The 21,405-nt window shown below is 61.1% G+C and overlaps 2 protein-coding genes across 7 annotated transcripts; one reads left to right on the top strand and one right to left on the bottom strand.

Annotated features, from left to right (window-relative positions):
* Positions 1–6,858: 6,858 nt before the first annotated feature.
* Positions 6,859–8,409, bottom strand: C8G (complement C8 gamma chain). Its single transcript, XM_028094647.2, has 7 exons — positions 8,194–8,409; positions 7,981–8,117; positions 7,791–7,861; positions 7,606–7,713; positions 7,247–7,348; positions 7,128–7,166; positions 6,859–7,041 (listed from the first exon to the last, which is right to left on the bottom strand). Exons 1-7 carry the CDS (start codon positions 8,329–8,331, stop codon positions 7,031–7,033), a joined length of 606 nt encoding a protein of 201 aa, XP_027950448.1. The 5' UTR covers positions 8,332–8,409; the 3' UTR covers positions 6,859–7,030.
* Positions 8,410–8,843: 434 nt separating this feature from the next.
* On the top strand, positions 8,844–13,270 carry FBXW5 (F-box and WD repeat domain containing 5). Of its 6 annotated transcripts, none has more exons than XM_028094630.2 (9): positions 8,846–8,959; positions 9,919–10,134; positions 10,455–10,612; positions 10,877–11,051; positions 11,175–11,323; positions 11,396–11,816; positions 12,009–12,156; positions 12,241–12,453; positions 12,526–13,270. In XM_028094630.2, the coding sequence occupies exons 2-9, from the start codon at positions 9,942–9,944 to the stop codon at positions 12,767–12,769; spliced, it is 1,701 nt and encodes a 566-aa protein (XP_027950431.1). In that variant the 5' UTR covers positions 8,846–8,959; positions 9,919–9,941; the 3' UTR covers positions 12,770–13,270. The 6 variants fall into 6 exon arrangements, with proteins under 6 accessions (XP_087874882.1, XP_027950429.2, XP_027950431.1 ...); XM_088018755.1 differs by lacking the exon at positions 8,846–8,959 and adding an exon at positions 9,177–9,458; XM_028094628.2 differs by having other exon boundaries at positions 8,845–8,959; positions 11,175–11,816; positions 12,274–12,453.
* Positions 13,271–21,405: the final 8,135 nt, after the last annotated feature.

The following is a 21,405-nucleotide window of genomic DNA, read 5'->3' as shown; positions in this document are numbered from 1 at the left end:
CCCAGTAGGGACTGAGAGAAAGCAAGTGGCCATGTCGCTGCTGACTCAGATACTCCCTGCTTTATGGGCCCACCTGCAGGTGCCCCTCCCCAGGGGTGTGCCCCTTTCACCTTCCTCCTCAGAACTGGCCGAAGAGGTGGGCCTGGAGGAGAGCCTGGAGGTGGACTGGACAGGGGCGGGGCCCTCTTGAGATCCTGCCCACCAAAGATGGGGGCATCTGGGTCCCACCCCAGGAAGGGAGACGGGCAGAAAATGGAGGGGCTGGCGGTGCTTGCTGGGCCCACTAGCTCCCAGGGATGTCTCTGCACCTTGCTTCCTGAGTCCTGAGACCCCCAGCTCCACCCCTCTTTGGGACCCCTTCCCAGTGCCCCATGCCAGTGGCGGTGGCCAGGGGCCTGAGGTGCCTCGCTGGCCGAGCCCTACCCCAGTAGCTTTCCTGCCACCAGCTGGGGGGCAGAACGTTCCATCCCACACAGGGAGCTTGACCTTTTCTTAGTCCCGGAGGTCAGGGGCACAGTGTTCTTGCAGAACACCGAGTGCAAAGCTCAGGCCTGCCACCCCCGCACTGCTCCACACGTCCCGGAACCCAAGGCGTGGGGCAAGAACAGGGCCAAGGGGCCCTATTGTCATGAGGGTGCGGGGTCGCGACCAGTCAGAGTGAGGCCAGACAAGGGGGTGGTGGGGCAGGCAGCCAGAGCACCCAGATCAGGATGACTGAGGGGTGATTGCAGGGGCCCCTTTGCCAGAGGGAGGGCAGGGGGCAGGCAGCCCAGCCTAGTGGGGGTGGGGCACCCACACACTGGGCCTGGGGACAGGAGGGCCCAGGCTCTGGGCATGTAGCCCACCCGGCCACCCCCAGAGAAGCGGCCTGGTAGTCAAATGCGTAGGTGCTGGGCTCTAGGAGACATCCTGGAAGGATGTGTACCTGACCTGTGAGCCCCCATGTCCCGGCCACCTCCTGCCCCACCTGGGTCCCCATGTCCTGAGCCACCTCCTGCCCCACCTGGGTCCCCATGTCCCGAGCCACCTCCTGCCCCACCTGGGTCCCCCCATGTCCTGAGGCACCTGCTGCCCCACCTGGGTCCCCCCATGTCCTGAGGCACCTGCTGCCCCACCTGGGTCCCCCCATGTCCTGAGCCACCTCTTGCCCCACCTGGGTCCCCATGTCCTGAGCCACCTCCTGCCCCACCTGGATCCCCCCATGTCCTGAGGCACCTACTGCCCCACCTGGGTCCCCATGTCCCGGGCCACCTCCTGCCCCACCTGGGTCCCCCTGTCCCGGGCCACCTCCTGCCCCACCTGGGTCCCCCCATGTCCTGAGGCACCTCCTGCCCCACCTGGATCCCCCCATGTCCTGAGGCACCTGCTGCCCCACCTGGGTCCCATGTCCCGGGCCATCTCCTGCCCCACCTGGGTCCCCCTGCCCTGGGCCACCTCCTGCCCCACCTGGGTCCCCCTGTCCCGGGCCACCTCCTGCCCCACCTGGGTCCCCATGTCCCGAGCCACCTCCTGCCCCACCTGGGTCCCCCTGTCCCGGGCCACCTCCTGCCCCACCTGGGTCCCCCCATGTCCTGAGCCACCTCTTCCTCACATCCAGGTCCCCCTGCCCTGGGCCACCTCCTGCCCTTACCCAGGTCCCCATGTCCTGGGTCATCCCCCCCCACTGCACGGGGTCCCCCTTCCCCAGGTCTCCATATCCTGGGCCACCTCCTTCCCTTCCCCACCCTTGGCCTCCGGCAACCTGTCCTGAGGAGGGGCCCTAACCAGGACACTCAGAAAGCACCGGTCCCCCGACAAGGAGCTTCAGGGCTTGGCTCTGTCCCAGCCCTCACTCTGCATGGAGCCCTGGTCCTTCCGCCTCCAGGAGCGTTTCCCATTGCCAGGTGGCCCATCGAGGCCTCTCTGGGTCAGCAGCAGGCCCCAGGACAGGGGAGGGTCGGGAGTCGGGAAGGCCGGGGCCACCAGCATCTCCCCGAGAACCGAGCCCGCAGGGCAGTACCCCGATCCCTTGAGCTCGCGGTGCCTGCCGCTCAGTACGGCTCTACTCAGGACACTCTGGCCCACAAGAAGAGAAGTTGCAAATAACCGTTTTTTTCCCTGAACTTCCCAAAGGAGCCATCACTCTCCACCAGAAGCTGGGCTGGCAGTTCCGACCCCAGACGCTGCGAACGCCTGGCCTCCCCCTTCCACCCCGCAGGCACCAACCTACCCCCTGGTGATCCCGACCCGATCCTAAGCCCACTCAAGACCTGAAAGCGGCCGCCTTTGTGCCTGCGCTCTGGGGAGACGGGGGCGGGGCAGAGCAGGGACACCGCCCCCCCGCCACCTCCCCGCCCACTCCCCCCCTCCCCGCCCCCTCCCCGCCCCCTCCCCCCTCCCCGCCCCCTCCCCGCCCACCCCCGCCCCCTCCCCCGCCCCTCCCCGCCCACTCCCCGCCCCCTCCCCGCCCACTCCCCCCACCTCCCCGCCCACTCCCCCCCACCCCCCGCCCACTCCCCCCCACCTCCCCGCCCACTCCCCCCCACCTCCCCGCCCACTCCCCCCCCACCCCCCGCCCACTCCTCCCCAGCCTGCGGGGACGCAGCTCCGGGCGCCTCTGGCGGCGCTTAGTGACTCTGGCGCCCCCTACAGCCCGCCAGGCGGCTCGCAGGCTGGGCGGTGGATTTAGGAGCCGCGCTCCTCACGCCGGCGGCCGCGGCAGGCGTGGCTCCTCCCACCGTCAATGCGATTGGTCGAGGGCGGGCACGTGACGCTGGCCAGGCGCGCGGGGCCCGGTGTGCGAAGACCACCGGAGTCCCGGCCGCCGGCCTGCTGCGGCCCCCGCGTCACCCCGGAGGGGCGGCAGGGTCCGCGGGTACCGCCGGCCGGGGTGGCTGCAGGGAGGGCCAGGGCGCTGGGCCCTCCCGGGAGCCGGGCCTGGCCTCCCCGCAGCCCTTTCCCACCGGGGGCCTGGTGTCCCCCCCCCGCCCCCCCCGGCCTCTGCAGGACCCCCCTGCCCGCTCGCTCCCCGCGCCCAGGGCCGTCCCTCCCTCTCTCCCACCCGGGCAGCAACAGCGGGAGCGCCCCACCCGCCCTCCGCACAGCTACTCCCCAGGTCTTCCCTCTCGCCCCAAAGCTCGGACGCGGTGCTCTGGGCTGGCTCTTCCCGACGGTGGGCAGGGACCCGCTGGCACCGGGGAGGAAGGCAGGCTGGATTCAGGGATCCCCGCGGGGCCGTGCCCGCCGCGGAGGCCCTCAGCTGGGGGGGGGGGCGAGGAGGGGGCGTGCGGAGCGACCCGGTGTGAAGGCCCTGCCCACGAGCCGGGGGGAGCGGGTGGGTCCCCTCCGTGGCGGGCTATGTCCAGCCCTGTCCCCCAGGCAGGGGGCCTGGCCCACCTGTCCACGAGCGGCCGTGTGGGCAGGGAGGGCGGGCACCCCGCAAGAAGGGCCCACAGTTCCAGGACAGGGCCAACGACGTACTTGTGGGACCACCGGCGCTGGGGGCCTGGGACACAGCACCCTCGCATCCGGGCAAGGCCCGTGGGCTCCCAGGACAGTGCTCCTCTGGCCTTCCCTGGGGGCCCCCAACCGCCACTGCCAATCAGAGGTAAGTTTGTATACATTTTTTACAAACATCTATACATTTATACAAACTGAGCCACCCAGGCTCAGTCGGCTGGGTTTTGGCTGAGGTCATGATCTCAGGGTTGTGGGATTGACCCTGCATTGGGATCCGTGCTGGATGTGGGGCCTGCTTAAGATTCTCTGTCTCTCTGACCCTCTGCCCCCCCACCCTCGCGCTCTCGAGCTCCCTCTCTCTCAAATAAAATAATATTTTTTTTCCTTCTAAGGTATTAAAAATCACCTATTACAGTTAAAAGACAAAATAGAAATTATAATTAACATCTTTACCTAAAAACAGTTCACTTAGAACTACGGTTATTTCACCTAGTTTGTGACAATGAGAGCTCAATAAATATTTTTGTGGAAATAAGATGCGTGACAGCTGCCCCCCCCAGACCTGCTGTTGGGGACACCCAGAGGGACAGGCCTGGGCTGCTGTGGGGCCTCAGCCCTGTGGTCACGTGGGAGGGTCTCTGGCGCCGCCCTTTGGACCTGCAGTCCTTCCAGAAGCATCCTTCCCCGGAATCCCTGAGAGGATATGTTTGAACTCTCCCACACCCCAGAGCGGAGGCCCTCATTCCCTGTTTGGGGGCTGTGGGGCCGGGCACGCAGGGGGCTCTCTGAGCCACGGCCCCACCTGATACAAGTGTGCGGAGACTCCAGCAGGTGGCCAGTGGGTCTCTGGGTCATAGGGCCCATGGGAAGGGTATAGTTTCCTTTGCTCTTCTCCCTCAAAGTCCTGGCGGCCAAGGCCCCCTGCCTTCCCCTCTTCTCCTCAGCCATATATGTCTGCCTTCCTGGGAGGCCAGTTCCAAGGGACACAGGGTGGGCACTGCCCAGTCTGTGGGGTCGGGCATGGTCCCCACCCACTGGAGACATGGAGCCCATACAAGGCTGCTGCTGGCTCTTCCTAGCAACCACCCACCCCAGTCCTCCTGGTCTGGGCTGAGCCAGGCGGCCAAGTGGGCATGCAGCGGTGGGACCAGAGAGTGGTCCCTACAGCTCACCTGGGATGTCCTGGTGCTCACCCCTACTCCCTGGCAGCCCGGGGAGGAGATGGGGGCCAGTGGGGGTCCAGCTCCCAGGCACCCCCTCAGCCTCACCAGCAGTCAGTGGTGAGCTCTGGGCCTCGAGATGCCAGGAACAGGGAGCCGTCCCACCGGTGTGCCCAGCGTCGAGAAACGCTCATCAGATGGATGCCCAGGGCCCCAAGACAGCGTGGCTTGGGGCCAGTTCCAGGCCGAGCTTTGGCCAAGCTAATGCACATTTCCTTGAATGGACCTTCCAGCTCCAGTCTGGCCCCAGCCTAGGGCTGCCATTTGCCCTCAGACCCTCCCCAAGTTCTCCTGAAGGGAGGCCACCCCCCACCCCCAGTCCTGGTTCCTGCGGGGACAGTGGGAGGGCTGGGGGTGAGGCGTGCCCGTTTCTCCAGGATGGGCAAGTGCGTGCCAGGCATGTTTGTTCAGAAGCACCCCAGGGTGCTGACTCACAGCCATATGGGCTTGGATCTTGCCCAGCAAGGCTTGGGGAGACCAAGGAGGGGAGTAAAGGGAGAAAGCTGGCCCCCCACACCGTCCCAGGGGAGGGCGCCTCCAGGCCCCTCAGGGCACCGAGTGGGCTTGCGTGGGGGCACAGCGTGCACCCCCAAGTCATCAGAGCTGTTGAAATTGGCCAGTGCCCTCTAGCAAATGGAGGAGATGGTTTAACGAGATGGGGAGTGGGGGGTGTTGGCAGGATCTGGAGAGTGTTCTCACCAGCAGGGGCCCAGCGGAGTCCAGGCCCTGCCCGCTGGGCTCCCGGCGCAGGGTGAGGGCCACGGCTCCCTCCCCTAGCCCTGGGGCAGCTGTCCACCCTGTGGGACGCCCCTGGGCAGACCCTGACCCTGAGGGGGGGAGGGCTGCATGCTGGGCAACTCAAAATTGTTTGTTTCAAGTGCCCTTTGCCCTCTTGGAGTAGCTCTGTTTCCTCTAGGTCAGTCCCCCAGTCCTGATTCTTCTCTTGCAGTGATTTCCCCAGTGTCTGGGACCCCCGGTGAGGGTCAGGCAGGTTGGCCAGGCCCCAGGCTGTAGGAAGCATGTGCAGTCTACCCTGGGGGGCAGTGGGGATCCCCCGGAGGCAGACCTTCCCCAGCACTCCACATCCCCCCAACAGTCTGGCATCACTTGTTCCTCCAGGCAGCCATTGCCCAGGGCGGGGGGGGGACACCATTACCCCATTTTCAGCCGCCCCCCCCGCCTCCATCTCCCATGGGCCTTGGAGTTCCCTCATTCCAGAAGGTTCTCTACAGAGCAAAGCACACACTCGCCTTCCTCATAGCCAGTAACCTTGGTCAGATCCTGGGTGTGGACTCCCCCACCTGTGCACCAAACTCCTGTGCTCACCCCAACCTAGCGCCTGAATTAGGCTGGCTGCTTTCTCCATTTTGGGATAGACCCTTCTCCCTCCCCCCTTCCCCCCTCCCCTGGCACGTGTGCATCTGCGCGCGCGCGCGCGCACACACACACACACACACACACACACACACACACACACGCTTATTCTCCCTGCCTGGGTAAGCTCACCATCTACCCCGAGGGGCACCTGGCTGCCTGACGCCAAGACTCAACTCAGCCTGCTCCCAGGCCCGTCCCCTGCAGCGCTCGGGCCAGCCATAGGGCCAGCCCGGCCTCCTGTCTCTCTAAGCCATTGCCAACTCACTGCAGACCCAGGCACCACATCCAGGAACGGGGAGGGGGTCTGCCTGCCCCCTTCCCAGTGGCCTGTCCTGCCTCAGGCCAGAGGGCCACTGGTACTCTGGACCCGTGCCGCCCAGGAGGAGCTCAGGGTCAGCGGGAGACCAGGAGAACCTGTGTGTAGGGCTCCTCGTCCCCCTAGGAAAGGCCCCCCACCATCTGGGCAGGGGGCAGGCTCCGGTCCTGGGCCTACCCAGGGCGGCCCAGCAAGGCCAGCAGGGCACGTGTGCTCACAGACTGGGAGCAGGGAAGGGCAGCTGGGACCATAGTGCAGGGGCCCAACTGAGAAGCCGAGGCTGGGGCACAGCGACAGCAGGGCAGTGGATGCTTCCAGGCCTTGAAAAGGAGCCATTTCCACCCTGCCTCCCCATTTGACCAGGGGAGGAGCCCCTTCCCTCTCCAGCCCACCCCGGGGGGGAGCAGTCCCACATGCTCATGAGAAGACAGGCCGGCAGAGGCCCCCGTCCAGGTCCAACACGGAAGGGAAGGAGTCAGTGGCCAAGCTGGACAGCGTTTAATGAAGATACTGCTCCTGAGCTCCGTGGGTGATGGGCAGCTTCGGGGCACACACGGGAGAGCGTCCCCCCATGGGGTGGCCCTGACCCCATGCGGCCCCGGGGCTCAGTGAGTAGGGTAGCAGGTGCCAACCCCTTCAGGATCTTCACTCCTTCTAAGGTCAGGGCTGCCGCCTGGACTCACCTTGTTTCTGGGGCACAGAGACGAGACTCAGCCAGTGAAGGAGCTGAGGGGTGCCCCCCTCACTGCACCACCCGGCCAGCACTGGCCACTCACCATCTAGGACGTGGAACTGGTCTGCGGCCTCGCAGAAACCTGAAGGCCCAAGCAGGGGTCAGGAGTGGCCAGGGCAGGGCACAGGGGGAGGACAAGGCCGGCCACTGGGGGAGGCTTACCATACTTGGGGAAGAACAAGGTATGGTCCTCGGTCAGGTTGGCCCTCTGGATCCCCTGCTCAAATGCACTCAGGGCCGAGTCACTTGCCGGGAACGAGCGGGCTGTGGGGCACACAGGGCTCCTGGGCACGCGGTGAGGGAGCAGGCGGGGCATGCGGGGCATAGGGTCTGTGTGCTTGCGACACCCCCAGCCCCTCCCCTCTGCCCCCACAGCTGGGCCTATCGGCAGGGGCTCCTCCCCAGACCCCTGCTCAGCTGCGGAGGGTCAGAATACAGGGAGGGTCCGTGTGTCCCCCTGGGCTCGCCCCCCACGGACGGCGCTGAGTGTGTGCGAAGCGTGGGCTCCCGCGTGGACACACCATACAGCTTCACCGACAGCCGCCGCTTCTGCTCCAGGTACAGGACAGCGAAGCCCTGGTAGTCTGTCTCCCCGACGACCACGTCCACTGCCCTGCGGGCACCTCGGGCTGGGCAGAGCCGAGTCAGCCAAGTCAGCTTCTGGCCCCTCAGCCCCGCACCCCAGCCCCTGATGCCCTGGCCTCACCGTGGAGCAGGAAGCGGCCGGGGACTCCCGTGTCTCGGTAGAGCTGCTGCACCTGCCAGCATATCCCATCCCTGGGGAGGGCGGGGGTGAGCACAGAAGGCTTAGGGACCCCAAGCCGGGCAGGGCCTCGCAGGACTCTAAGTCCAGGCCACATCAAGGGTGGGGGCAGGGGTCCCTACGGGGCACTCACAGCTTCTGGAAGGTGCTGACAGCCATGGCTGCGCCCTGGGCAGCTACACGCAGTAGGGTGGCCTCGGCCCGGTGGCCTTGCTCCTGCAGGAAGCGGCACGAGGAGGCCACGGCCACAAGGAGCCACGTCCCTGCAAACTAGGAGCAGGCCATGTGAGGGCACAAGGGGATGAGGGGCGGCCCGGCCCTGCCCACCCACCTGTCCCCCCTCTACCTGCTGAGCATTGAAGTTGGCCTTCGGCTGGATGGTGCTGATGGGGGACGCTGGCCGAGGGGGTCTCCGAGCGCTCTGGCTCAGGGAGCCCCCAGCCAGGAGCAGAGTCAAGAAGAGTGCAGTCCTGGGGGTCAGCATGGTGGCGGCCGGGTCCGGGAGAGGCAGAGGGCAGGATGGCCAAGTCCTGGGCCAGAGTCCACGGTCCAGTGCCGCCCAGAAGCCTGGCACAGGAAGTAGGCGCCAGTCCGCTTCCAGCCCAGGAGGTCCCGGTTGGTCCTCCTGCCTTTACCAAGCACCCTGCCCCCCACGAGCGTCTACCCCCAGCCTCCTCGACTCTGCACTTCCCGGCAGGGCCCTGGCGCCATATCCTGTTTACAAAGTCTCAGTTGACCTCTGGTTCCTTGTCCACGACCCCCTAACCCAAAGGCCCCAGCAGCTGGGAGCGGCGGGGCGGGGTCTCGAACCGCAAGGTGAGTGAGCCTTGCCCTCAGCCCAGCCCACTGGCCTCGGTGCGAGGCCGCCGCCCCTCCCGGCCGCCAGGGGCGCTGTTGGGAGCGAGCGCGAGTGCGCGCAGGCGCAGCCACGGCCGAGGCGGGCTGCCGGGTGCTCGGCGCTCTGCGGCCATCGATGCCTCGGGGCTCGAGGCGTCAGCCTGGCGGGCTCCATCATAGAGACGCGGCGGCAGGAGCGGCGGAGCGGAAGCAGGTCGGCCGGCTGAGGCCGGGCGCCGGGGCAGGGGCAGCACAGCCGGGCGGAGGCGGCTGCGGTGAGTGCGCCCGGCCCCGGGGAAAGTCGTCGTCCGGCCCCGGCCCCCGATCTCCGGCTCCCCGGCCCCGAGGAGCGTCGCAAACCGGCCGTGTCCGGTCCCCGGCTCCCTGCCACCACCACCACCACCCCCCCCCCCCCAGCCTCTGGCTCCTCGGCCTCGGCCGCGCCCTCTGCCGATGAATGAGTCGCCGAGGCCGCCCCGCCGGGCCCGGGCACCGAGCCGAGGCCCCGCCCCCCGCAGCCCCTCGGAGGGGAGGTGGGAGGGGACGTCGGGCAGCCCCCGCCCCGCCCCGCCCCCAGCTCGCCTGGCAGTGGCCGCGCTGGCCCGCCGACCGCCTGGCGGGGCTTCCCTAGGCCCCAGGGCCGACGCCAAGGACCGGCTGGTGCCCAGGCGGCGTCTGGGGCGGGGGGGCGGGCGCTCGTCCCGCCGGCCCCAAGCCTCTCCGCGGAAGGACCTCTGTCCCACGCTGACAGCTCTGAAGCCTTGGGGCCACAAGGTCAGAGTGACAGGAGTGCGCGGGGGTCACCGGGTTCGCGGGCTCGGAGCCGTCCCCAACCCGGGCATCCGGATGTGCCTCTCGGCCCGTGAGCGGGAGGAGGTCAGAGGGCCCCACCCCCGCGCCGGGCCTCTTCTGGGCTGAGGGCACATTTGGGGTCCAGCTCAGGCCGGACCAGGCCGGGAGGTGCTGAGCGCGGTCCGCTGCCCGCCCAAAGCTGCCTGTGCCAGGCACCACTGGGACGTGCAGGGGCGCCGGTCAGGAGGACGGGGTCCGGGGGGCTTGGAGAAGCTGTTGGACCCCTAGCCAGGTGGGAGCGCCAGCTGGGCCTCTGCACACGCTCAGTCCGATGGAATCGCGAGCAGGGCACTTGCCTCACTCGGCCCCGGGGCCCCTCCCTTGGGGCCAGTATGCTCTGCCAGTGCAACTGGCAACTAAGGGGACCACGTGTGGGTTTCAGGGCTGCCTGGGCAGAATGTCACAATGGACGAGGGGGGCACGCCCCTGCTCCCTGACAGCCTCATCTACCACATCTTCCTGAGTTTGGGCCCAGCAGACGTACTGGCCGCCGGTCTGGTGTGCCGCCAGTGGCAGGCCGTGTCCCGGGACGAGTTCCTGTGGAGGGAGCAGTTCTACCGCTACTACCAGGTGGCCCGAGACGTGCCCCGGCACCCAGGTCAGGGCCTGCACGTGGCCCCACAGTCCACCAGGCTGGCTGGGAGGGCGGGAGGCAGGGCCATTCACATGCTGCCAGCTGAAGCCACAGCACTGGTCCCCAACAACCCAGATCTCGATAGTGGTCACCGAGGCACCGTGCAACCAGGCCGTGCCTCAGTACAGGCCTGGCAGGGAGGCAGGGGCTTGGGGGTGCCGGGGGCACCCCTGCAGCTGAGGTGACATCCTCCAGGGGCAGGGCTGGCCCCTACGCTGTCAGGGTGCTGGCCTCTGTGGGGAAGGAGGCTCAGGGCCCCAGCGGTGACCACCCCCCACCCCCAGCGGCCACATCCTGGTATGAAGAGTTTCGGCGGCTCTATGACACGGTGCCTTGTGTGGAGGTGCAGACGCTCAAGGAGCACACCGATCAGGTGCTGCATCTCAGCTTCTCCCACTCGGGTTACCAGTTTGCTTCCTGCTCCAAGGACTGCACTGTGAAGGTGAGCCCAGCCCACAGCAGCTGGGGCCGGGGGAGGGGGGTGGCCCCCAATGCTGATGGAGGGAAGTGAGTTCTGCTCCAGAGCCAGGAGCCAGCCACGTGGACCCACACGCCTCCGGTCAGCGGGCAGCCAGGGGCCAGGAGCACCAGTCTGGTGGTGGTTTCTGGGCATGAGCCCAGCCAGGAGAGGGGCTTGCAGCATGGGCCCTGGGGTCCCGTGCAGGGTGGGCTCAAGATGCCCCCAGATGACTCCGCCCCCACGCAGATCTGGAGCAACGACCTGACCATCTCGCTGCTGCACAGCGCGGACATGCGGCCCTATAACTGGAGCTACACCCAGTTCTCCCAGTTCAACCAGGACGACTCACTGCTGCTGGCGTCTGGGGTGTTCCTAGGGCCCCACAACTCCTCGTCGGGTGAGATTGCAGTCATCAGCCTAGGTGAGAGTGGGCCTGGGGCGGGCTGGCTGTCCTGGCCAACCCCACGCCGCCTCCTACAAAGCCCCGCACCCCCCCCCAGCCCGTCCCAGCCCCTTCCCACAGCCCTGCCCCCGCTCTCCCCAGACAACTTCGCCCTGCTGTCCCGAGTGCGCAACAAGCCCTATGATGTGTTTGGCTGCTGGCTCACGGAGACCAGCCTGATCTCGGGGAACCTGCACCGCATCGGAGACATTACCTCCTGCTCAGTGCTCTGGCTCAACAATGCGTTCCAGGTGCGGGCGGGCGTGCCCCCTGCGGCCGCTCCCTCCTTGGCCTGGTGCCCACCTGCTGTCTCCCACCCCCAGGACGTGGAGTCAGAGAACGTCAATGTGGTGAAGCGGCTCTTCAAGATTCAGAACCTTAACGCCAGCACCATCCGCACGGTGATGGTGGCCGACTGCAGCCGCTTTGACAGCCCGGACCTCCTGCTGGATGCCGGTGCGGCTCCCGGCCGTGTCTTTGACCTGGGCAGCGACAGTGAGGGCGAGGCGGTAGGCCCAGGATCAGGGCCTGCTCCAGCCCGCACCAAGGAAGGCTTGCGGCGATTCTTGGATGGGCTCCTGGACGGGCGGGCGCAGCCCCAGCTGTCAGAGCACGCGCTGGAGACCAAGGTGGCCGAGCTGCTGGCCCAGGGCCGCACCAAACCCCCAGAGCACAGCATGGCTGACGCCCACAAGCTCCTCATCTTCACTACGGGCTGCCTCACTTACTCACCACACCAGATCGGTAGGGGAGCAGGCCCTCCTCCGTCCCTACAACCTGGGGGGTGAGACTTCCCTGCAGCCAGGGTGGGGTCCTGTGGCCAAGGGCAGGCCATGAGTCTCTGGGCAGAGTTGGCTTCCTCTGTTTGTCCTGGGGGCCCTGCCCTGGGCCAGCCTCCTGGAGTGCGTGTTCCATGGGGGCCTCTGGTTCCTGCAGGCATCAAGCAGATCCTGCCACACCAGATGACCACAGCCGGGCCTGTGCTGGGCGAGGGGCGGGGCTCAGATGCCTTCTTTGATGCCCTGGACCACGTCATCGATGTGCACGGACACATCATCGGCATGGGCTTGTCCCCGGACAACAGGTGGGCCTCCAACAGTGTACGGCGGGGGGCGGGGGGGGGGGGCTCTGCAGGCTGCTGAGACCAAGCAGGGTGCCCCTTGCCCAGGTACCTGTATGTAAACAGCCGTGCCTGGCCCAGCGGCTCTGTGGTGGCCGACCCCATGCAGCCACCGCCCATAGCAGAGGAGATCGACCTGCTGGTGTTTGACCTCAAGACCATGCGGGAGGTGAAGCGGGCTCTGCGGGCCCACCGTGCCTACACGCCCAATGACGAGTGCTTCTTCATCTTCCTGGACGTCAGCAGGGACTTCGTGGCCAGGTAGATGCGCAGGGCAGGGCCGGGCCGGGTCCAGGTGTGGCGGGCAGGGTCTCACCTGGGGCTCTCCCACAGCGGGGCAGAGGACCGGCACGGCTACATCTGGGACCGGCACTATAACATCTGCCTGGCGAAGCTGCGGCACCAGGACGTGGTCAACTCGGTGGTCTTCAGCCCCCAAGAGCAGGAGCTCCTGCTGACAGCCAGTGACGATGCCACCATCAAAGCCTGGCGTTCACCACGCACCGTGCGCATCCACCAGGCCGCGCGCCCACGTCCCCATCCCTTTCTCTCCTGGTTTGCCAGCCAGAAGCGCTGAGAAGGGCACTGGGCGACAGGAGCGTCCTGGCTCTCCTGGGGCTGCTGGGACCCATTGAAGATGCCACAGAGGCCTGCAGCCCTTTCCCAAGGGCCCAGTCGCTGCCCAGACCATGTGGTGGGCAGAGACACTTGTGACAGTCATGCCTTAGGAGGGGGTCCAGCAGGGAGGGGACGGCCTGCCCCCCACCACACTCACACCACACACCACCTCCCACAGCTGTGACCTTCAGCACCGGGGCAGCCCCCTGGCTGGCTTGGGATGCACTGGACACTGGGGCCCCACTCTCCCCCACCCTCTTCCCCCAGGGCCTGTGCCCTGGGACAGTCAGCAGCATACATACTCTTTGGCCGGCCCTGTAGGGCCCCGGGCGGCCCCTCCTCTGGGAACACATTTGCTCACCAGCAGGGCCGGCAGCACAGGTCAGTCTGCCGTGGGCCCAGGCAAACTGCATGTCACTAGTCACCTGTTTGGGGCCTGAATAAACAGTTGGCAGTAGCACCCCGCCGTCCAATCTTTGTGGGCAGGGAGGGGCCCAGTGGTATCTACGCTGACTCTCATGCCTGACTGACAGGTGGCAGGACGCTTGAGGCTGCGTCCCCAAGTCGCTGTCCCTGGAACCTCTGAGCGGACGAGGTCACCGATGTGCAGAAAGTGCCAGAGCACGTCCACCATGACGTGTGCTCGCCACCAGCAGGGAGGCGTAAAGGGGCACACCTGACCTGGGGAGGCGCTGCAGAAGACAGGGCCGCACACGGCAGGGCAGGGGGCTGGGGGCGTGGGGGGGGGGGCAGGAAGCAGCCCCAGCCACATTCTCAAGGCTTGACCCACATCTGTCCTGGGGGCTCACCTGCCCCCCTCATTTTGATGGGTGCTGGTGCCGGGTGGGGGTGCTGATGGGGCAGCAGGCCTGGTTTCTGTGCCTGGCTACACATGGAGCTCACCGTGTCGAACAGTGTTCCGTGCACGCACAGTGACCATCACCACAGTTGGGGGACAAACGTGGCAGACACGGACATGTCCGCAAGAACGAGGCCAGAGGCAGTGCCAAGCAAAGGCTGCTGGCCTTGGAACCACACTGGCTACAGGGGGAGGGCTGGGCAGGGGCCGTGAGGGGCTCGGCCGGGAAGGCACAGGGCCCGGAGGAGCTGCTCGTGGCCAAATGTCCAGCAGCGTGGGCCGCGCACCCAGAGGAGGACGCCCCAGCCCACAGTAACAACAGGGAAGCCCAGGGCTGCTGGGGTTCATGTCCAAACCCCCAGACACAAGGACAAGGAGGGGAACTTGGAGACAAGGCCACAACAGCAAGGGAAGCCAAAACGTCCCCACGCAGCACACCTGAGACCATCCAGAGCCACGAGTAGCCGGCAAGCTCCGTAGGGGCAAATACGCTCCTGACAAGTGGCAAAATGGAACAATTTTCTGAAGAGATCTTAAAATCATCGAGAACTAAATCTGTAAAACAAAAGCAGGGAAGAAGAATAAAAAACACCCAGACTCAAAAGGAAGCCAGTGGAACACAACAGGTAGAGTGGTTGAAATGGAAAAAAGGTTGGAGCAGACCTGCCTGGCATGAGAATTGGCAAGCAGAGGATGGAGAAGAGACGCAACTGGACACAACCCGGGGAAGAGCTGGGAGTGTGGGGAGGGACGAGGCAGCACAGATGGGGCAGGAGGTGCTCCAGCTCAAGCCTGCAGCGGGCACAGTGAAACAGAAAATGGCCCAAGTACACGAAGACAGAAGTCCTCAGAACACATGAGAAGCAGCAGTGCCCACGAGATGCGGCACGGTGAGGCCACAGCCAGTGAGGGCCCCGTCCCTCCCACAGCGCAGCTAGAAGAGCTAAGCACTCGCTTGGAACAGGGTACGCAGCGGGCGGATGGGGAGCAGCAGACCTCCGTGTCCGTGCCCGGCCTGAGCTCAGAACAGCCTCGGCCTGGAAGTGAGTGCCCAGAGAGCAGCCTGCCAGGAGGACGAAGTGCTGGCCACAGAAGCCCACAGCATTGAGTGTGGCTGTAGCTCCAAGAGCCCGTTACTACTGTGCTCTCTGAACTGCTGCTAGGTGGACCCAAAAGTGGCCTTGTGACCAAGGAAGGGCATGACAGAGCGGCGCAGCGAGAGCCCCATGCCTCTGGCTGAAGGAGCAGACGGTGCTGCACCCAGGCCAGAGGGAGCAGCTTGTGAAGCAGCCCGGGAGGTGGCAATGACCGCTAAGGCTGACCGTCGGGCTGCAGATGTGCGCATCAGACCCAGACCGCAAGAGCCTACAAACCAGTGCCCAATCCCAGCCTAAGGACCAGCCCACAGACCGTGGTGGGCATGGGCCTAACCCTAACAAGAGCTGGTGTCCGTGAAGCAGACACTGACAGTCGTCCAGGAGTCAGACAAGACCCAGAGCGGGTCAAGTGATGTCCAGAATGTAACCCCCAAGTACTTGGCACACAAAGAACCCTCAAAATGTCAGCTCAGAGGAAAAGACATTCAGTGGGTGCCAAGGATGAAAAGACACAGATGTCGAGATTATCCGACAGAGACTCTGAAGTAGCAATCATAAAAATGCTTGAAAAGCAATCACAAACACTTCAATAGATATAAAGATACAAAAGTCTCAGCAAAGAAACAGAGGATTTAAGAGGAGCCAAAGGGAAATGTTAGGACTGAAAAGCAAAATTTTAAAACTCACTGAACAGACAGACCAGCAGAATGGACATGACAGAAGAGTCCATGAACGTGACTAAGGTGGACAGAAATTGTCCAACCTGAACAAAGGAAAGAAAACCATTTGGGGGACAAATCAGGCCCCAGGGACCTGTGGGACAAACACTAAAGGTCTAACGTTTGTATCACTGGGAGCCCAAAAGGAAAAGAAAATGATCTGCAGAAACGACAGCTGAAATTCACCACCCATGTGGTGAAAGATACACACCCACAGATTCAAGAAGCCGAGTAAATCCAAATAGGATAAAGCTAAAGCATCCACACCCAGATGCATCTCATCAAACTGCCGAAACCCAAAACAGAAGAACCCTGACAGCAGTTGGGAAAGGTCATGCCCACCCAACAAGCTGCAGGCCCCCCACCAGCAGCCGGAACTGCTGTCAGCCCAGAATGCCACAGCAGCGAAAACATCCTTCATGAATACAGGTGAAATAAACTCTCAAATGAAAGAAAAAGAAGAGACTCTGTGGCCAGCAATGGAAGGTCTTCTGACAAGAGGTAAATACCATCAGAATGAGGCTGGGACACCAACAACACGGGGACAGAAATGCAGACTCCTGTCGTCCTGCGTTCTTCAAAACATGTTTGACAGTCAAAAGAAAGGCAGTGATAATGTTTTCTGATGGAGTTTTCAGTCTAGTTATGGGGGGACGATAAAGGGACCCTTGGGGGTGAGGTGCCTACATCCCGGCTAAAGTGCAAAATACTGACTCCATCGTAAGCTGTTAAAAGTTGAGTGTGTTGCGGGGCGCCTGGGTGGCTCTGTCGGTTGGGCGTCTGACTCTTGATCTCAGCTCGGGTCGTGATCTCAGGGTCATGAGTTCAAACCCCGTGTTGGGCACCACGCTGGGCATGGAGCCTACTTTAAAAAAAAAAAAAAAAGTACAACAATAAAAGTTAAGCATGTTGTGATCCTTAGAAGAACCACTAAAAATACTACACAGAAAGAGACAAAATCACAACAGATGGACTAAAACAGATTAGCACAAAATGTTCAACGAATTCCGTCCTTCTAGGCGGCAGAGAGGAGATGGAGGTACAAATACGGAGGACCAAGAGAAAACAAACAACAAAATGGTAAACGTCCATCTCAGCACGGCAATGACCACGTCACCGTCAAAGTGAAACCAACAAAAACAGAAGCCCTACAACCCCACTCCGTCATCGCTAATAAAGCACTTCAAATAGGACGTGAGGGAGGGAAACAGCAAAAGGGTGGAAAACCACATTCCACAAAAACACTCCTAAAAGGAGACTTGACTGGCTACACTAACCTCCAAGTAGAGTGTGCCTCAGAAAGGAAGAGCCTCACCAGGAAGAAGAGGGATGCTGCCCGTGGGTAAAAGGCAACATCCGCCGAGAAGCTAAGGCATTGCCCAACGTGTGCACAGCTCACAAAAGAGCCAAAAACAGCCGAAGCGAAGTGGCAGAATGAGGAGAGCGCATTCGCGGCCGGAGATGGCACGCCCGCACTCAGGGCAGAACCCAACACAGCACTGTGCGTGTTTCCCAGGCTGTGGGAGCCAGGAACCACAAACTGGGGAGTCCCTTGTCTGATGGCTCTAGAGGTCACAAGTCCGCGCGCTCGCTGTGGGGGACCCTTCCTTGCCTCTTCTGGCTGCTGGTGGGGCTGGCCATCCTTGGTGTCCTCAGGTGCTGACCCATCAGTCCAACCCTCTGTCTTCACATGGCCTCCCCGTGGGCCCCTTGAATCGTCGGTCCCTCTGCAGGTCTGTGTCCAAGTCTCCCCTTTTTATAAGGCTCCCGGTCCTACTGGGCTGGGCCCACCCTATGCCTCATTTTAACTTGATTACCACTGTACAGACCCTATTTCCAAATAAGGTCACATTCTGAGTTACCAGGGATTAGGATGTCAGTGCATCTTTTTTGGGGAAATATGATTCAACGTGTAAGAACTACCAACCAACTAGACTTAACTGAGCCGTATACAACACTGCACTCAACGAGAGCAGAGCACACCTTCTCTTCAAGGGGACAAGGAGCGTCCACCAAGAGAGACCACAGCCTGCACCACAGGACAAAGCTCAACAGATGTCAGCACTTCCAAACTCCGTTTCCATAGGACCGCCATAAGCCAGATACCAAAACCAAAGACTACAAAAAGGACAATTATAGACCAACATCCCTGGCAAATACGGATGCAAAATCCTCAAGAGATAATTAAATCAAATCCAGAAAAAATATAAAATGAATGGTATGCCACGACCAAGTGGGATTTAATCCAGAAATGCAAGGCTGGTTCTATATTTAGAAAAAAATCAATGTAAGCCACCACAGGAACAATACAGAAGAACCATTGGACGTATCACTTGATGCAGGAAGAGCATCCAAGTCATGATAACGTGGACGTAGAAGGGAGCTTGCTCAGCCTGGTAAAGGCATCGGCACAATCTGGAGGTAACATCATACTTGGTGAGAGGGAACCTTCCCAAGACCAGGAGCAAGGCCAAGAGCGCCTCCTCCCACTCCTACTGCATCTCACAGCAGGAAACTTAGCAGGTGGGTTAAAGTGAGCAGGACGAATGAAGGGCGTACAGACGGGAGAGGAAGGAAGTCGTCACTCACAGACGACATGATTGTTTATGTGGAAAATCCCCCAAAAGCTACAAAAACAATTCAACAACCTCCTAGAACTAGGGAGTTTTATCAAGCTTACACAATACAAAGAGAACACACAAAAAACAACTGTTTCTAAACACTAGGAATATATAATTGGGAACCAAATTATTTATTTGTTTGTTTGTTTGACAGCGCGAGAGAGCGCACAAGCAGGGGGAGCAGCAGAGGCAGAAGGAGAAGCAGACTCCCCACTGAGCAGGGAGCCCCATGCGGGGCTCAATCCCAGGACCCTGGGATCATGACCTGAACTGAAGGCAGATGCTTCACCAACTGAGCCACCTAGGCGCCCCTGGAAACCAAAATTTTTAAAAAATACCTTTTACGGGGCGCCTGGGTGGCTTGGTTGAGGGTCCGACTCCTGATTTTGGCTCAGGTCATGACTTCAGGGCCATGGGATTGAGTCCTACACTGGGCTCCATGCTCAGCGGGGTTCTGCTTGAGATTCTCCCTCTGCCCCTTACTCCCTTGCTTTCTCTCTCTAAATAAACAAAATCTTTAAAGAAATACTACCTTTTACAATAGTTACAATAGTTCAAGAACGAAAGAAAGAAATAGTTAGGCACTGACCTAAGAAACCATATGTTTATGCTGAATACTACAGGATGATGACTAAAAAAAAAAAAAAAAAAAAAAAAAAGCAAAGACACAAATAGAAACAAATTACGTTCCTGGACTGGAAGACAACATAGATGTCAATTCTCTCCAACCTGACCTGTAGATTTAATACAACTCCAATCAAATCCCAACAGGGCTTTCTGTAGCTATAGACCAGGGGATTCTAAACCTTATCCATACTGGCAAAGGAACAAAAATAGCTCAAGTAATTCTGAAAAACAAGAATAAAATTGGAGGAATTACACCACTTGAGCTAATGCTCATTAGGATGTAGGCTATCAAGACAGACTAGTGTTGGTGCAAACACAACAGATCACACGTACATGGCAAACTAACTTGACAAAAGCACAAGTCCATGGGCAGAGCGGAGGCAAACAATGGACATTCATTTCCATAAATGGTGCTGGAACAACCGGCCATCCAGATGCAGAAAAATTCACCTAAACTTCATGCCTTGTATAAAAATCAACTCAAAATTTTTGGATCAAAGGTCTATGTGTAATATGTCACAATATATTTCTAGAAGAAAGCACAGAAAAACCTTCATTATCTGGTGGAAGGCAAAGAATTCTCTGACATGACACTAAATGCACAATCCATGTCACAAAAAGTCGGTAAGTAGCACTTTACCAGAACTTAAAATTTTATTCTAAAAAGCAGCTAAGCAGATGAAAAAATAAGCTACAAACTTGAAGAAAACATTTACAAGTCACATGCCGGACAAAGAACTTGTCCCTAGAACATGCAAACAACTCTCAAAACTCAACAGTAAGCAAACAACAAACCCAACCGAAAAACGGGCAAAACCAACAAGCAGACACATCTCCAGAGAAGATGCTCACCTTAGATGTTAGGGGAACGCAAACCAAAACAGAATACCAGTGCACGCCTTGGTAACAAGGGCTAAGACGGGGCGTGGAGCACGGGAACCCTGCCTGCAAACATTGTACGCAAACATTCAGAGTAGCTCTACGCATGACTGCTAAAATCTGGAAATCACCCAAATACCCTTCAACAGGTGTATACTCAGACAAACTGGCCCATCTGAGCCGCCGAATGCCTCTCAGCCAAAAACAAAAGGACGAATCTCTGATTCACAGGACATCTTGAATCTCCAAGGCATTCTGCTGAGTGGAAGAACCAGGCTCAGAAGGTTGCACACTGTACGATTCCATCACAACATCCCTGAACAAACAGTAATGACGGAGCACGGGGCTCTGGCTGTGGGCTCGTGCGGGGAGCGGGGGGCACGACGGGGCAGCGTCTGCAGAGATGGAGGAGCTATTCTGTGTTCAGACCAGGATGGTGCTCACATCAATCTGTACACGTGGTGAGATGTACAGAGCTGCACCCGAAACACATCATAAATCAACTTTCCTACGACAAATTAAAAGAGCTATTGGAGAGAAAGTGCAGCGGACTCACCCGCCATGGGCCCAGATGAGACTGCAGCTGTGGCCTCCAAATGCAGAGAAAGAATAACATCGACCCAGAATTCTAAACCCAGTCAACATCTAAACCAAGGGTAGAATTGGGGCGCCTGGGGCAGGGGTCTCAGTCAGTTGGGCGTCCAACTCTGGATTTCAGCTCAAGTCGCGATCTCAGGGTCGTGAGACGGAGCCCCGCACCGGGCTCCAGCTGGGCACGGAGTCTGCTCAAGATTCTCTCCCTCCCTCTGCCCCTCACCACCGCACTCTCTCAAAAACAAAACAAAAATACACCTGCGGACGTGTGAAGCCAGAGGCCCCGCAGGACAGAGCGGCAGCCGACACCTCAAGTCGGACACAGGGACAAGCACAAAGCAGCACGCCTGGTGCCGCGGCCACTGTTGATGGTTTTTAGTAAGTACTTTTTAAAAAGATTTTATTTGTTATTTGAGAGAGAGAGACAAAACAGCGAGAGACAGAGAGAGAGCACACGAGCGGGGAGGGAGGGGAGGAGCGGGACCCCTGCGCGACACCCGGTCCCAGGACTCTGGGATCGTGACCTGAGCAGACGCTTCACTGACTGAGCACCCCCAAGGCGCCACTTAAGAAGGACTCTTTGTGTTGAAAACTACCATGGACTCGAAATTCTAGGGAACATGCAGAGGGAGCAGGAGGTCAAATGAAGGCCTAAGTGGAAATCACCCCGTGCAGAACGTCAGATGGCCTGGCTGTCCCTGAAAACAAACCTGGCAGCTCCTCAACCATGTCAACACGCGGCCCATCGCCTCCCCTGGCGGGCACCGTCCCAAGAGCAAGGAGACCCGGCCACACACAAACCGCACACAACTCTCCCAGCAGCACGGCTCGCGACAACGTGGGGACAGACGGCCTGTAAGTCCACTCGTGGACAAATCAACAAATGTCGTTAACTGGAGTCTCGTTCAGCCCTCGGAAGAAAAGGAGCCCTGAAACATCCCGCTCAAGCCGGGCGTGAAGGCCATGCTGCGTGACCGCACGCGGGTGCGCGTCCAGAACGGGGAGGCCACGGGGACAGAGCGCGGGCTGTGCTTGCCAGGGGCGGGGCCCGCTGCCTTTGGGGAGCTGACAAGGGCCGGGAACAGGCCTCTCACCGGGTCTGCCTGAGGAGCCCATGCTATCTGAGGGGACCCCGGTCTCCCGGTAGGAGAAGCTCCCCATAGCAGCCAGCGCTCAGCAAGGGCGGGGGGCCGGTGCTC

Source organism: Eumetopias jubatus, unplaced genomic scaffold (assembly GCF_037043125.1).
Source record: "Eumetopias jubatus isolate StellerSeaLion01/CBP00866 unplaced genomic scaffold, mEumJub1_p1.0 scaffold_15, whole genome shotgun sequence".
Classification (NCBI taxonomy): Eukaryota; Metazoa; Chordata; class Mammalia; order Carnivora; family Otariidae; genus Eumetopias; species Eumetopias jubatus.
This window is presented reverse-complemented; position numbering and strand designations above follow the sequence as displayed.

Excerpts from the sequence above, each read along its gene's own strand:
- C8G (XM_028094647.2), bottom strand. The coding sequence starts at position 8,331 with ATGCTGACCCCCAGGACTGCACTCTTCTTGACTCTGCTCCTGGCTGGG. Across the intron at positions 7,714-7,790 it reads CGGCCGCTTCCTGCTCCACG|CCCGAGGTGCCCGCAGGGCA; the intron begins GTGAGGCCAGGG and ends GGCTCTGCCCAG. Across the intron at positions 7,167-7,246 it reads CTTGTTCTTCCCCAAGTATG|GTTTCTGCGAGGCCGCAGAC; the intron begins GTAAGCCTCCCC and ends TTGGGCCTTCAG.
- FBXW5 (XM_028094629.2), top strand. The coding sequence starts at position 9,942 with ATGGACGAGGGGGGCACGCCCCTGCTCCCTGACAGCCTCATCTACCAC. Across the intron at positions 11,817-12,008 it reads TTACTCACCACACCAGATCG|GCATCAAGCAGATCCTGCCA; the intron begins GTAGGGGAGCAG and ends TGGTTCCTGCAG. Across the intron at positions 12,454-12,525 it reads AGCAGGGACTTCGTGGCCAG|CGGGGCAGAGGACCGGCACG; the intron begins GTAGATGCGCAG and ends GCTCTCCCACAG.